The sequence below is a fragment of the Heloderma suspectum genome, chromosome 1 (assembly GCF_057233095.1).
Source record: "Heloderma suspectum isolate Gila_16-S chromosome 1, 16-S_ref, whole genome shotgun sequence".
NCBI lineage: Eukaryota > Metazoa > Chordata > Lepidosauria > Squamata > Helodermatidae > Heloderma > Heloderma suspectum.
Window position 1 is genome coordinate 409,748,170 of NC_139458.1, and position 16,511 is coordinate 409,764,680.

General features: G+C 40.7%; 1 protein-coding gene across 3 annotated transcripts in view; it reads right to left on the reverse strand.

Moving 5' to 3' along the window:
- LRPPRC (leucine rich pentatricopeptide repeat containing) overlaps positions 1-16,511 on the reverse strand; it is a 158,614-nt gene that overhangs the window by 61,247 nt on the left and 80,856 nt on the right. For all 3 annotated transcript variants that reach the window (XM_084828952.1, XM_084828950.1, XM_084828951.1), the window contains 3 exons: positions 15,365-15,495; positions 12,817-12,902; positions 11,088-11,295 (listed from right to left, as the gene is read on the reverse strand). In XM_084828952.1, the coding sequence (XP_084685078.1) occupies positions 11,088-11,295; positions 12,817-12,902; positions 15,365-15,495 (425 nt within the window). The remainder of the gene's footprint in view (positions 1-11,087; positions 11,296-12,816; positions 12,903-15,364; positions 15,496-16,511) is intronic.

Genomic DNA, 16,511 nt, shown 5'->3' on the forward strand with positions numbered 1-16,511 from the left:
ATAGAAGCATTAGAGACAAAACATAGCATCCTCAGAAAAAATGCTGGTAACAATGGAGCATTAGATGACTTTGAGGGGTTGAAAATTTTGAACTTATAGTCTTGAATGTCATATTTTACCATAAAGAATATTTTGTTATACCACTCCATAAACAACACAATTGTTTTTTTAAAAGAAATCCACTGTGTTATTTATAGCCTCGCCTTGAATTGCCATTTTAAAAAGGTATTCAAATTTTGAAAAAATTATTATTGAAATGAAATACAAATATAGAAGAAATTGTGAATTTACTGCAATCCATATAAAATCATAAAAATGAGCCTAGCTTGATGGATCTCTACCTTACCCCCTTTACTGAGCCCTGTTTACAGTGCATCTTCTGGCACCCCACAGAGTCATTTGAATTATTGTCATTTGGGGTGAAGACTAAATTACAGGTTAATTTCAAAACTGCAAGTGGATGATGCAGGCTAGATTACTGTCATACAAAAGAAATACTATGGTAGCTACCACAGATGGGTATAAAGCTTTATATAATCAGTGTTTTCTTCTGCTCTGGATGCAAGTTCAGTTAACACCCATAGAAACAAGCTTGAGAACTCCCAATAATTCCACCTAGGGTGCAATCAAATAAATACATTCAAGTTCTCTCTGTTTATGTTCAGCTTCTGTCAGTGACTCTGAAAAGAGCAACAGTATTGTCTCAGCTGCGTTCCCACAGCACTAAATTGACTGTTTAGGTCAAAGCTATCAATAAATGAATGAATAATTGGAATGTCAATCAAATAGACACATTAATAGTATACAGGCTGCAGATACATATTTCTGAAGATATTTAGCCTGCGTGTGTGTAAAATAAGGAATCCATGAAAGGCAAATGGATTAAAAATAACATACAAGTAGCCATGATTGAATGTCTAAGCATCTGTAAATGTTTCACCAATCATAAGCTTGCCTCTTCACCTAGTGTTCTGAGATCACTAGAAAACTACTATGGCTTTTGATGTTTGTTTTCAAGATATTGCAAAATGTTAGTTCTCTAACAATACTATTAGACAGTCCAATTTTAAGACGCGAATCCATCTTGCAGAAAGTAGAGAAATTCAAGGGCTTGGATCCAAATTATCATGCATGCTCTGAGACTTTCCTGCCCATCCACCCCCTTCCCATTACAACCCCTTGACTTCCCCAAAAACTGTTCTTGGAAAGGGTCCCTCCAAAAGAACATGATGCAGCATGAGGGGGTTCAGTAAGGGGTGTGGGAGAATTGGTAGAAACTGGCAACTACGTTGTCCACAAGTTCCATCCGTTCAAGTGAGGATTCCAGCCAAGATTTCTAGTCAGCTAATGTGAACATCAAATATATACAAGTTTGCAACAACATAACAGCCACCAATTAAATACTTAATTGGGGTATACTGCGCACACCGATGTGCACATGCGCGCGCACACGGGTCCACTTTTTGTCGCGTCTAAAACAAAAAACCCCAACTTTCAAAGACTTTGGTCCAGGCTTGCCAAATCAACTCCCTATTCTACCTGCCTTGCTTTACCACATGTAGTGCCCCCCTCCCCTTATTTTCCATACTGGCAATTTAAATAACCAAGAAGAGTTTTCCTGATACCAAGCTGTTACATCAAACCAGAAGCCCCCACAAGAATGCAACTCCTGAGCAAGTTAATCAAGAAAAACAAAGTCTGATTAACTACTAGTCATGCAAACTGGGACAAAAAACTTAAGTCTGCTGTGAAAATATATGACTCCGTAAAGTGCTTTGAGCTCAAGTGAACACATCAGATCAGCGTGCAAAGCATACTGCTTAAAAACATGCCAACACATGTAGAAAAATAGTTCATATGAATTGGCTCCCCATGCAGTTTTGTTGTGTATTAATGTTTTTGACTGCATGGCGAAAATAACTGGAACAACAGAAGCTGTTCATAATAATGATGTCATGTGGAGCAGCCTTAAAATAGCTGTAGCTCAAGAAATATGTCTTTTGCAACCTACCTTTAGGAATGCAGTTATTATATGTACATTAGTACACAGGATCTTTAGGTGTTGAAGAGAATCTATGGGCGCAATCCACCAAATCTGTGAGCTGTAGGCGATCCCCTCCAACAGGGACTGCAGAGGAAAACTCTCTACTGGTTCTGACTTTTGGCTTTTCAAATGAAGGGAGCTATGCTAACCTTTGAAGTACAGATGTGTCTGATATAAAACTAATTTTTAATGTTCTCCTTGATGAAAAGTATGATCAGATTACACTTACCTCGAAGGACACAGAACTAGAGTAAGGTGTTAATGAATTCAAGAAATGAAGCTGACTGGTCCTGAGTAAATTTAACAAAGTTAAATACAAGGCACTTCAACTATGCTAATCTTGCTGCTCAAAATGGCAAATCAAAATGTTCAGTTTAAAACTCATGGCATTGTTCTATGCAAACAGAATAGTTCTACCTTATTACAGATCAACTTACTTGCACTCCCCCCCCCCCCCCGGCACATTTCTGCAACTCTTCTTAATATATAGTTTATACAGTTTGCGTATGTTGCTATTCAGGGATATTAAATTTTTAAAGAGCAGTATTCTAGTCTAACTTGCATATCAGCTAGAACCTCAGGCATGTGTATTCATCTCAACCCCCACATAATATCACAAAGTCTTAAATCTTCCTAATTTGGACTTCTCTATCTGTGATGGAGCCTAAAAGCCCTAAGAATGCTCAGAAGTCAGACCCACAATGTTCTATGGGGTTTACTCCCAGGTAAGTGTGTATAGAATTGCATCCTAAATAAAGTGCTATTTGCTTGGGGCAACAACATGGTACTAGCTATCTATTCTAACGTTGTAAGGAATCAATATCAGCATTCACCAAACCAGTTGGGTTTTCAACTAACAGTACATGTGAGAAAGTATCTGTAGCTTCAGGCCCTGAATTGCAACTGACTGAGTTGTTCTTTTCTTTTTCACCCATTTCAGTTTTAAATGACAATAAATCCACTTGCTTAAGGGGTACCACTCTCTCAACCTTACCCTTTTTAAGTGTTATAAACAACTTTTCCAAACCAAGGAGTCTGCTTGATATAAAAAAAGTAAAGTAAGACTCCAAATATTGATTTTAATTGGAATGAAGTGCTTCAGTGTTCTGCATAAAGTGTTAGTGAAGTGGCAATTTACCTAAGGGGTTTACTGATTGAAAAGCTCTCAAACCTGAAATCACTAGAGAGGAAGGAATAAAAATGGGGGGGGGGGAGGATTTGAAGAAAAAAGGGACTCTGGGAAAAAGAGAATGCCTCAAAAACAAATCTCTCTGGAAATCTGAAGCAGATGTTAGTGTGGAGGGAAATCAATTCAGTAAGGTACAATCAGCTTAAAAAATTATTCTGTTAAGAGAACGGGGCTCTTGAAAGAGCTAAATGTTTTTCCCCCCCGTTCATCAGCTATAACGAGGAATCTTCAAGGAGACTGGTGTTGCAATTACAACTAATCCTCCCCAAAAAATTAACTGTGTTGAAGGCTTTGTAATTTCCCTAGGTACAATTTAGCTGTCACTTACTTTAAAATTTACTCAAACATGCGTTCCGAACAGCACTAACTTCACATGTCAAGTGCTTTCCAGCCAATTGAGTCTAAACTGGAAGTCGGTGTTAAACAACTGAATGATTAGACAAGATAGCTCATTTCCCTGCTCTTTTGTTCAGAATAAAATGCCACATTTACATTATCAGGCTCAACAGGATTTTCTGACAGAGAGAGAAAAAAAACCTAGTGAACACTGTCCGTACTAAACACATGAAGCCTGTCATTTACCAATCATCCTTCAAAAAGCAATAGCAATGAATGTAACTTAATTACGACCCAATGATCCTTGACGAAAAATCATCTTATCACTGTCCTGTTCCCCTAGGGCAAATGAACCACTTTTGTCCTTTGGCACTGATGATGCAAAATTCCTAATTGCAATAATGGAGTAAAAGAGACAACCCTTCCTTGCTTTGCTCTTTAAAGAAGAGTTTTGAAGAGAAGGAAAACAATCCAGAAATAATGTGGACATTTGAAATAAAGATACAAAAATCTGGCAGGGTATGTGTGTAGATTTCTGCATACTATTAAAAAAAAAAGCAGTAATTTAAAAAAGACTAACTTCACAAACAACAAATGAATAAGACAACTAGCTAGGTTTTAATGAACAGCCAAGGTTAGGGTTATGAAAATCCAAGTTCTTCACAACACCAAAACCTCTTTAGATGGAAAACTTGTGTTCAGGCACTATAGCATAAGTTACCCATAGGTCTCTTCAATGGACAGCAGGAAATAACAATAATTTTGACAATCACCCCATTTAAAATTACATTCCATTTCCAAGTCAAACTTTAAAGGGAGTTAAACAAGTTGTTTTCATGTATTTATTTATTACATTTCTGTACTGCCCAACAGCCAAAGCTCTCTTAACTTAACTTGTATCTTAACTATAAGCAAGTTTAATACTTTAACAGAGAGGCAGGTTTTTTTCATCCTTAACCATTCCTGAGAAAAAGGTTTCTTAGGACTGAACTGAAATTACTCATTGTGTTTCAGAAACATTTTCTATATTACTGAAAAGCACACACATCCCTCTTTCAATGATGTTTTTGACAATGCCTGTGAAAATGTTCACCTATGTATTTACATTGCCCTCTTCTCTTTAAATTGGTTTCATTTCCCCTCAGTATCACAGTCATGTAGCCAAATCTGATTAGCTATTCAGCATCAAGATGAGATCTCATTCACAGTACGATCCCAATTGGCTGAGATCACCCATTTGATCAACCCAGTCCTTGTTCTCAAGCTAGCTTTGTTTACCCTCAGTGACATCATTATGGAGCTTTGTGACATCATCCTACTTACTACATGATTGTCAGTTTGCTGGGATCACTCATCTGACTGATCCAGGAAGAAAAGAAAAAGTACTAAATGGAAAAAAAAAATGCAGCAGAAAATAGGGAAATGTGAATATTCATATACAACAGTTTTTCAAGCAATATTTCTATTCACCCCTGAAAGCGCTATTTTTGGTGCTCGAAAATAGAAATGGGAATATGTGGCACAGTTCTTTGTACCAAATAAAGAATATTTAGGAACTGAAATGACAGAAGTAACTAAATCTAAGAAAACGTGCCCATGATAATACTTCCATAATACTTTTGGTAGACTCTCCTTTATTTACCAGCAATAGGAAGAAAGATTCAAAATTCAGACAATTATAAAAGTAAACAATAGTTGGTATTTTCCACATACACAAGGTCTGTAATGATTAAGCCTCCCATCCAACACTTTTTGAAGTCTAATTATTTTGAAGGAGGAGTTGCTGTACAAATATTTAGATTCCTAATTCTGAAACAATATAGCCTCAAACCCAAAATAACAGGCTTGCTTTAACAGCAATGTGGAAGTTTTCTTTAAATGTTTTTAAAAGTTGCTGATGTAAAATAACTAGAACTATTTCCAGTCTCATTACTTAACGGTGCAATCCTATGCGTTGCGCCCTGCGTACCCGTAAGCCCCCAAACCTGGAGGCTTACGAGTATCCTATGCAGAGAGGGAGGTGCCTTGTGCCTCCCCATGCTACATTTTAGCTAGATGGGTGATTTTGCCCCTCTAGTGGAGGCTTCGGGGAGGGAAGGAGGCTGGGGCAGCCATAGGAAAGATTGTAGGAATGCTGCCCCAGTCTCCTCCCCTCCCCTAGGAATGCCTCTTTCCCCCTGTCTCCGTGCTCCATTTACTGAGCGCAGAGAGGCTGCTGTCTAGGGGACACAGGACTGCTCCCTTAGAGTAATTCTAAAAACAGTATTTTATTGAAAGTGTAGCAGAATGTCTGTCTTTATGACAAGCGGGGGTAGAGCGAAGGCCCATATATTCTCGAGACCCTGGAGTGCCCTCCATGGTCCCCACTCAATTGGGTTCTTTGAACTTACAGAAATCTCAAGGCTGTTCACAAAAATAATAGAAACTCAATCAAATACAGTATAAGCATAGAACAAAAAGCCAGCGTGGGGTATAGTCTGCCCATGGACAAAAACATTCAGTAGAAGCCCTTATATGAGTACCTTCGGTAGTAGCGGCCTGTTATGTATTTTCAAAACAGAGAGCCTTTTAATGTGGTGGCACTCCAACTTTGGAACACCCACCCCAAAGAGGTTTAATCGGGACTGACATTACAATCTTTTTGGCATCCAGTTAAACAACTTTATTTGCCCAGGCATTTTAAAATGATCATATTGCATCTGTTTGCTTTATAGCTTCATTGCCTCTCAATTCATTGTTTGTATGAAGTTTGTCTGAAGATTCTTTTATTGGGCAGTATCCTATGCTGCCCCCCCAATGGTACCCACCACTAGTGCAACGGGAATCTAGCAGATCCTGCAGCAATTGGAAACAAGCCAAAATCCTCATTTCCGGAATGGGGCAGGCCAGCAATGCTTGCAGAAAAGAGCTCTGTTGATCTGTCCTGTTCAGGAAATAAGTGCTTCCACTAGTTTCTGGGGTTACTGCCAGAAGTGCTAGTTCCTCTTGTGCTCACAGTAGGTCCCACTAGTGCAACAGAAAGTGTGGGAGCTCAGCAGCAGTAGGGATGGCAGAGAAATCTACCTGGGGGGTGAAGCTTGCTGAGATTCAGCAGCTCACCCCGCCGTACTTCAGCTCACTTCCCCAACTTGCAGATTTTCCACCCCCCCTTAAAAAAACATTTCTGCAAATTGTGGCCATAAATTGCGTAATTTGCACAAAATGCATAATTTACAGTTGCAATTTGCGCAAATGTCTTTTTATGACCTCCCCCCCTCCCCTTCGAGAAATGTTCCGGGATCCTGAGACAAGCCCACACAGCTTGGCTCACAAATGCAAGCCAAGCCAGGCAGGCAGCGGTGATCTGTCGTGCCCCCAAAGGGCCAGATTTTCTAATGACAAGACATCTCTAAGTGGCAGTATTGGATACTGCCCACTGTATAATTGTTTATTTAATATTAAAAATGACTTTTGTATATCACCCTGGAATCGATTTGGATGAAGGACAGTTTAGAAATATTTTAAATAATAAAATACTGGCTTGAGTGTCAGACAAGGACTGGAGATATTCAGCTTCAAATCCCCAGTCAGTCAGTAACTCTGCTCTGTGAATGACTCTCAGCCTAGCCTACCTCACAGAACGGTTGTGTGCATAAAAGGAGGTCGGTAATCCAGGTACATCACCTTGAGCAATCTAGAGAGGGGAGTGATAATCACTGTACTTTAACAAGCAGAACAAAACCAAACCACGGTGAAAAAAATCAGAAGAACTGTGGCTGGAGAAGAGGGAAATAAATTTAAAAAGCTTCAATGGCATTTTGGGTAATAAACAAAAATCTTCACCTGGCTCCAAAATCATCAGATTTGGCTCCACAAAAGCTTCCCTAAGGAGGGCACTCCACATACAGGATGGCACAACCAGGAAGGCTGTCACTTTGGACACAACATGCCTAAATCCAGAACATGTGGGAACTCTGAGTAGGGCTTCTAATGATGATTGTTGTGTTCAGAAAGGCTCATGTGGTCCCATAGGATTGAAAAGTTGACATTCATTTTGCTCCATCTCAACTATATGCTAAATTGTAGCACCTTTCGTCCATCCAAGGGAGCAGTGGGAAGTGCAGCTACCCCTACGTACGTAGCCTTGTTCTGGACTCCATTTTGAAAACCTGAAAATGTCACTTACATGACTAGCAACGCCCTTTCTTGATAGACATAATGGAGGTGCTAGGAGAGGCAGTATACTTCAGGAACCAGCTATGTGCATGCGTCTCAATGCACAGCTATGTCCTTTCTATGGAGTCTCTTTTGGTGAATGTTAGGCCAACCAAGTGAGAGGAGTAATGGAAAGATTTTGCCCCCATCACACCTTCATCCAAGTGCAGTGTTTTAATTTTTTCCCATAGGAATAAATGGCAGCCAGCCACTTATGCCCCCTTGTGGCAAGAGCTGAGATTGTAGTAAATTTGATATTCTACAGAGGCAGTGGGCAAGAGTGGTAAAACAACAACAGCTACTCTACATGCCAGAACTACAGTACTGCAAAAGCATTTGAGATACAGAGAGGGAACAGGTGAAAGAGGAGGGCAACAAACAACCCAGGAATTGAGAAAACAAACTAGTTTGGTTGTTTGTCTGCCAGACAAACCCTGGATAGGGCAACAAACCATGGGTTAAATAAACCATTGGGGAGTATTATGTGTGAACCAGGTCCATGTCTGTTGAACTAGTCTAGCACTGCATCCAAAATACATCACGTGGAAGTGTCCCACCGATTTACACCGCATCAACTGTGAAGCAAGAATGGTAAGGATCACAGTTTGCAACAGATGAAAAGTTTACACGTCAGCTTTTAAAACAGTGGCACAAGCCTCTAAAATTATAGCAGAACTGAAATGTTTACTATTTGAAAAGGGATAGTGGGGGGAGAAATCTACTTTTTGAAGAACACTATAATATATTTGATCAAAAACATTTTCCCTAATAAATGACTTTGGACTTTCATTAAAGCGTAAGTAAACCAAGGCACAGGATGGCTTTGGGAAATGATTTAATACAAATGAGTGCAAGAAGTTTATTTTCTTTATGGAACTGTATTATGGGTATAGGCAGAAGAGCACCTGCTGAATATTTTCATTTTCTCTGAACTCTAGTAATAAATTTAATTCATTTTATACAGCACTTTTAGAGTGCAAAGTGGCTTTCAATTCATCACATTCATCCATAAACATCTTGTTGCTTCCATAAACACAGTAATTTGACCCAAGATTTCTGGAACTTCATTCTCCTGGGTCCAAGTGCTATGAACTGCCCCCGATTTGACTTTGAAAAATTGGGCTGGATCATAGCAGTCTTTCCACTTGCAGAATGAGCTCTGGCAGATGCCTTGGCAAAGAGAAAGGAGGAGGTGGTGATTCTTGCAGATTTATTCCCCTTCCTCTTTCTTTCTTTCTTTCTTTCTTTCTTGCTTGCTTGCTTATTTATTTATTTAAAGTATTCATATCCCACTCTTCAGTCTAAAGACTCCTAGAGCAGCTTACAAGAATCAACAATCTGACAGTCCTTTCCCTCAAGCTCACAATCAAAAAAGACAGGAGACACAAGGAAAGGGATTGGGAAGGGGGGGCGTGAAGGATGATGGTGGTGCTTGATTCATTTGCCCAGATGGACAGAAATATATCAACTGAACTCAGGTTTGCACTGCATCTATTGTCCATCTGGACTGGACTGTTGTTTGCTGACCTGTTCCTCTTTTCCCTTTGTCGCCTTCCACAACACCTCAACCCTCCGGAGAGCATATTTGTGGGATGCAAGGGGCTGAAGGGAGAAATTAGTGAAAATCGCTTGTCCCCTTGTGTTAGTGGGAACGATCCATGGGCAGAACTCTGTTTACAGAATTCTGGATCCCATCCATTAGTCATATTTTCTGCATAGACCATCACATTTTGACCCCATTACTGACATGGGAGCTGTTACAGCACTGCTTCCTCTCATGCCACGTAAAGTGTCATATAAAAGGGGGCCCCTAAGACACCTTTGTTTTAAGGATGACCCTGAATGTATATTGGAGAGAAATATCTGGTTATGACAGCATGTGAGGGCAACCCAAGACGTTCAAGATGCAACTTAAACTATTAGTTGAACTAAAGTCAGATGGGACTATAATTTCCTGAAAGTTGCATAATCACTGTGGGATGCATATTTTACACAGAGCAATGGTTCAGTTCTAACTTGGAATGCTGCCAGGTTCTAGCCAAAACTAGAATTTGGTGGCAGATTTGGGTATCTGGCCAGATTTGGCCCATGACAGATTTTGGAGGTGACTTTGTGGTCCACCTGATTTTAAACATCCCCTGGACCCTAAGAACTGGTGCCTGAGCTTGCATTTTTCCTTCTCCCTCCCCATCCCCTTTTTCTTGTGTGTCATGGCATTCAGCATGTGAGACTGAGGGTATGACCATCTTACTACTGATATTTGTAAAACTCCCTGGCAAAAGAGTGGGGCAAAAGTGCTGTAAAGAAATAAAATAAGGTTGTAATCCTATACAAGCTTACCACTGAGTTTAATGGAGCTTATTTCTAAGTGGACATGCACAGGAATGTGCTGTGAAGGACTTGGGCAGTACCCACGATGCTCCATGAACCTGAAAGCGCTGTGCATGCAGAGAGCATTCAGGATCTCTATGCAGCCTAAGGCCTGTACCAAAACAGGCCCTCTGCACTTCCAGTATCTCCTGGATGACTCAGCTAGGGCAGGGAGGTCTCCACCCACACTGTCTAGGCTGCAGCCTGCCAAGGAGCCATCACGCACTGGTATGCCCTGATAATGTCACTGGCATACACCAAGCAGATTGTAGAAAGATAACCAACAGGCTCTGCCAGGTTATGCTCGATTCTGGAATCACGTTCCAATTGTACTGAACTTGTTCCAGAAGAGAATGAATGGGTTTTGCCAATTACTAACCCTGAGACTGTAAAACATACCAAGGTATAAACACATTTGTTTCTTTCAGTAAAATAACCTGGTTCAAAATTCAGTAACGAAAAGAATGTTACAGGGAGTTTCACTACAAAGGGGCTGTGCTTCCAAATATAGTCTGCACTGGGCAAGGAGTGTATGATAGGAACCGTATTTCTCAATATGGCTAGTGTTCTTGAACACTCTCTCTGTAACATACGAACACAGAAAGCTGCCTTACACCAAATCAGACTATTGGTCCATCTCATCCAGTTTTGTCGACGCTGACTGGCAGCAGCTCTTCAGGGTTTCAGGCAGAATTCTTTCCTAACCCTACCTGGGGATGCCAGGGATCAAACCTGGCACCTTCTGCATGCGTAGCAGGTGCTTTACCCCTCAGCTATGGTCCTTTCTCATAACAGGGGTTGCTAGATGAACCCACATCCCAAAACAAGCAGCCTGTCAAGAGTACAAGAGTGCACTTGCGCTGGATCAGTGCAACCGTTTTAATTGAGAGCATAAAACATGAAAACTGGAGCACACAGATCTGTTTGGTTAACTGTAGACCTCAACCAACTTACTTTTCCAAGTGAACAGTAACAAGGGGAGAACACAGGTTTCCAGTAGGCTTTGCTATACCCAGGGCCACAATGGACTCATGCAGCCGCTTCACTGCTTCAACTTCACCTCGCAAGGCTGCACCATTAAGGATGTGGAAAAGGGATGTGGCAGTTGTATCTTTAATAGGGACATCCTTCTCTTTCATCTCCTTTAAAACGTTAATAGCATCTACAATGAACCACCACAAAAGACCCTTAGGTAATTTTATGTACAGAGAAAACAAACTGCTATTAAAAGAGCATTTCAAAAACCAGCAGGAATGTAAATTCTGGTGTATAATGCCAATTTCAAGTTAATTACTACTTGCATTTCTAAACGAGACTACAATTATGAATCCACAATAGCATGGTTTTATCATTTTGCTGCAACTTTGACTACAAATTACAGATAGGAACTGTGTGCCCACTCTGCACCACGTAACCCTGTAGAGTCTGCCCTATAGCAACAAGATCCTACTAAATGGATGCTTTTATCGTTCCGTGCTAACATCTGCTAAATCACACCATTGTTTCTTCAGCAGATGGCTTGTCACGAGGCCAGATAATAAAGATGTGTTTACACTGTATATACCGCCAGACTAATGGTCTGATACCGATAGGGCCTGTTTGCTGTGTCGATACTAATTAGCCAAGGAGAGCCAATGAAAGCTTTCTAAGAGAGTGCATGTTAAAACATTAGGTTCATTAAGCTTCATTAGGAAGGCAGAAACAAACATTTTGGTATATGGAATAAGAGCATTTTTTGTAATGTTCTTAATTATTGCGCAGGCAAAATGTTTTGACCACTTTACATAAAAGCAGGCTCATCTTTTGAAACTGCCCGCAGCAGCATGCTGCGTGCTTCAGAAAAATCAACACAATGCTACCTTTTCACTGCATAGGTAGCCATGATCTCATTTTAGCATCTTTTGGAGAGAAAGCTCATTCTAATGAACAATCCAGATTTCGATCACATGCTTTCAATTAAATGAATTAGATATAAATCTTCTGTTTAATAGAGCGCCATGCAATAATAGCCCTAGTCAGTGTCAAACTGCTTTCTTCTAATTAATGATGGCAATATCCTACAGTTTACAAACTTCATATATTATGAAATCCATACCTTTCACAGCAAAAGGCATTAAATGCAACTTGGCCATTACCAAATACGGTATGTAAAATTCGTTGATTAATTCAACAACATGGTTCAGCTGTTGGTTTTACATTGCCATGTTAATAACGTATAGTAGAAAATTGAGTATTTTAATATTACAAGGTATTTATTCAAAAGTTACAGGGTCTTTTTTTCTGGAGTGCTTAGACCCTTTACAAGGAGGTTACGTTTATAGGCTTTATGCTCAGACTTCAGACCTTCTTAAGCAAAAACAAAGCCATTAGTCTGGGCACATACGCAATTTGTGCCATAAGTCATGATCTTCAAACTCAACAGCAATGCTAATAAAAACTAGCTGCAGAAATGCAAAAAGCACTGAGCTGTGCAAATGTAAATGACAAGCTTGCCAATCCATTAAAACTAATGGCCTACACTGTCCAAGTATCTCTGGTTGAATTCACATGCAAATTTGTATGCAAAATGTTCAAGCACTTTGCAGGACATGATATACCATTAATAACAACTCACATTTTTATTCTGGTGGCAAGATACCTTTATTATATAGCAGACATATACAGTGAAAGCAAGAGCGCTTACCTTCCAGTTTACCATATTTCCCCAAAACTTTCACCAAGGCTAAGTACTTGCTTGTGTCAAGAGCAAGAAATGAATCTTTACGCCCGCTAGAATATATGAAAAGAACTCCATAAACTCTTTTGTTTTTGTTCATGCTGGCATATAATAACCTCACAGTGCAATCTAATACACATTTTCTCACAAGTAAGTCCTAATGTCTCTGCAATGGGACTTACTCCCACATAATTGTGGATAGGACTGCAAATTAAATTTATTTCTAAAATATTATTGAGAAGAAAGCATTCCTACTTGAAGACATTGGGTTGGATCCAAAGTTGCATGAGTGGAAGACCTGCAATTTGGTGTGGGGGACTGCAACGGGAGCAGAGTACCAGTGAAAATCAGGAGAAAATACTTTGCAGCTATTTTGGAGAGGTAAGGGGGCTGCGGTGGCTTAGTGGTTAAGATGCTGAACTGCAGACTGGAAGGTCGGCAGGTCAGCAGTTCGAGACCCGAGTGCTGCGTGACGGAGTGAGCTCCCGTCTTCTGTCCCAGCTCCTGCCAACCTAGCAGTTCGAAAGCAAGAAATTGCAAGTAGATAAATAGGTACCGCCTCGGCGGGAAAGGTAACAGTGTTCCGTGCACCTCGGTGTTCAGTCATGCCGGCCACATGACCACGGAAGTGTCTTCGGACAGCGCTGGCTGTTCGGCTTAGAAACGGGGATGAGCACAGCACCCTAGAGTCGGACATGACTGGTTGGGGGCACCTTTACCTTTTACCTTTAAGGGTAGGTAAATGTAAAAAGTAGGTTTAGAAAATGAAGTAAATCTGAAGTAAATCTTCAACAGAGGTCAACAATGGGTTGGATCAAGACTAAGTGAGTTGCACTTAGGTCCCATTGAAATGAATGGAACACAACAGTCATGACTTAAATCCCATTAATTTCAATTGGAACTGAGTGCGATTAACTTAGGCTATATTCCTATACCCATATATCTGGAAGGAAGCCCCACTGAACTCACTTCAATTAACTATTTCTGAGTGGCCATGTTTACTAACATTGTGCTGTTAGTCTGGATCCAACCCAATGGCAATTGCCCTTGCAATATCTCCCGTGATTACCATTTTATGGTGCCCCCCCCCGCCCCTTTTAAACAGAATGCAATCTTCTCAATTCACAAGGTTTTTCCAAAGAAAATAATTTAATGGAATCACTTTGCTTTTGGCTTAATGCATCTTGCTTAACTTGCCTTTTAAACTACTCTGTGTCTTAAACTCATTACCTCATTAAAAATCATTATTATGGTAACAGTAATGACGGGCTGTGTCTATGGGATATCTTCCTATAATAAACACAATGCTAAGTTAAGCACAACAGCACATTTGCACAGGCTGCAAGTGCGTTGTCTTATGTAACTCTTAAGGTCCAGTCGCATTGTATCATTTAGCCCTCTTGCTGGTGAGAGTGGTTCTGGAGTGATTTTTTCAGATGAATACATGTAAAAACATTGAATCTAGGCAATTAACTTGTAGCTAATCTTGTAAGCTCAAAAAAGACTGAGCAAATGCTCTCCACAGGATCCTCTATGAGCAAGTTGAAGGGATGATCCCTTATAATGAAAAACTCTCAAATATTTGCTCAAGCAACTACAGCATTCTAAGAAACATCTGATGGGTGCTACTTGGCAATATGGAAATCATCTGACTGTTGCTATGACCTATGTGCATCCAAGACCAGAATTCAGTTGAGATCTTGAAACTGATGTTCCAATGGCCAGGAGCAGAGGGACAACATAACCAAGATTTAGGAATCTAATTAAAAGAGCATTCTAAAAAAAAAAGTCTAGGAATGTTCCAGAGTTCATTTTAACCTGGACTAGCAGGAGTAATACTGTTCATGTGCATGCATGCATTTAGGGAAATTTCATAAAGGGTTGGGATGGATGTGACACACAATCCTACAGCTTATGCCCATTTGCTTAATGCCACAACTATATGTTGCCCAGGCCAACATGATGCCAAAAGAGCAGAACCCCACATTTATAACCCTTAAAAAATTAACATTAAAATCAAAGAAATAAAACTAGAGAGGGTAAACAGAAAAAATGGGGATATGTAAAATACTTTGCTGCTTGACAAACCGGGCATTACAAGTTTTAACTGGGAGCTAATATTCACAACGAAGATATTATATCAGAAATCAGAGACTTTAAAAGGTAATGCTTGCAGACAGATATTAAAATGTAATGTCACTTACAAGCGCTGTAACCCACTGTATTGCGGATATATTACTCACCTCAGAAACCACAACTGAATGCCAAGGTGGCTGCTAAGACCCTATCAGAAACTGATGCATAGAGCACCTCTAACAAATATGTGTGTTCAAAAGTGATTATGTAATCATGACAACTTGTTACAACCAATCTTGAATTTCTGCAAAATATTTTTATCAGGGGAAAAGCTAATTAAAAATGTATGAGGGGGGTTTAATACTCAACCTACTTAATTCAATAAGGTCTGTGTATCAGCATAAATCTCTGTGACATCTTTCAGTGCCGGTGTACTTACAGTTCTTCTTTCAGGTTCATTGCCTCCTCTACATTATCATGTCGACAGCACAAATTTATTAAGCTTGCATAGCCACCAACAGTCATGTCCGTTTCGTATTTGGCTTTCACTTCAAGGGCTTTCTGCATGTTCTAGAAGGAGCATTAAGCAAAAGGTATGAACTAGAACAGAAAACTCCACATGACATTTTGTATTCCAGCATTTGCTGTGAAACTACATTTAGCTATGTATTTATAGCCTCTGTGCTACTAGGGAAGGGTGAACTCACCGTGGTCCAGGACACAAGCCACTTGCCGGACCTCTGCTGCCCAGCCGCTCCTGTTCACTGTGCTGAGTGAGCCACTGTGCAGTCTGCGAGCACCTGGTGAGTCGTGTGCGGCTGTCCACTTCCTTGCTGAGCTTCCATTTTGCAGAAAAAATAGCAGCTCATCCTTGCTCATAAATGTCCATTTGCGCAAATAGCAGCTATAGTGACCATTTATGAAAGTTTACAGGTGTAAATGGACCATTTATGCTTGTAAACTTGCATAAATGGACCCTTTACAGCCACCATTTGGGCATATGGATGTTTACAAACAAGGACGAGCCGCCATTTCCCTGCAAAATGGCACCTCAGCACGGAAGTGGGTGGCCGCACGCTTGCCTGGCTCAGCGTGCACCAAGCCAGACAAGCGCAGGGATTCGTGGACTGGCCTCCAGGGGGCTGAACTGGTGATTTCTCACAGGCTTCGAGCCCCAGCTGGACCCTCGCGACATCCCTATGTGTTTCTTCTTAAAATTTCATCTGTAAGGCTTTCATCTGTAAGGCCGACCACCTGCTTACTTGATCCTTGCCCATCTTGGCTCATTATGAGCTGCAGAGAGAGACTGGGTGAGGGGATCAAGGCGGTGGTGAACGCCTCCCTTGAGGAGGGAGTGATGCCATCAGCCCTCAAGGAGGCAGTGATAAGACCGCTCTTAAAGAAGCCCTCCTTGGATCCTCAAGTTCTGAACAACTTTCGCCCAGTCTCAAATCTGCCATTTTTGGGCAAGGTGATTGAGCAGGTGGTGGCGGTGCAGTTGAAGGCACACTTGGAAGAAACTGATTATCTAGACCCATTTCAGTCGGGCTTCAGGCCTGGGCATGGGACAGAAACGGCCTTGGTCG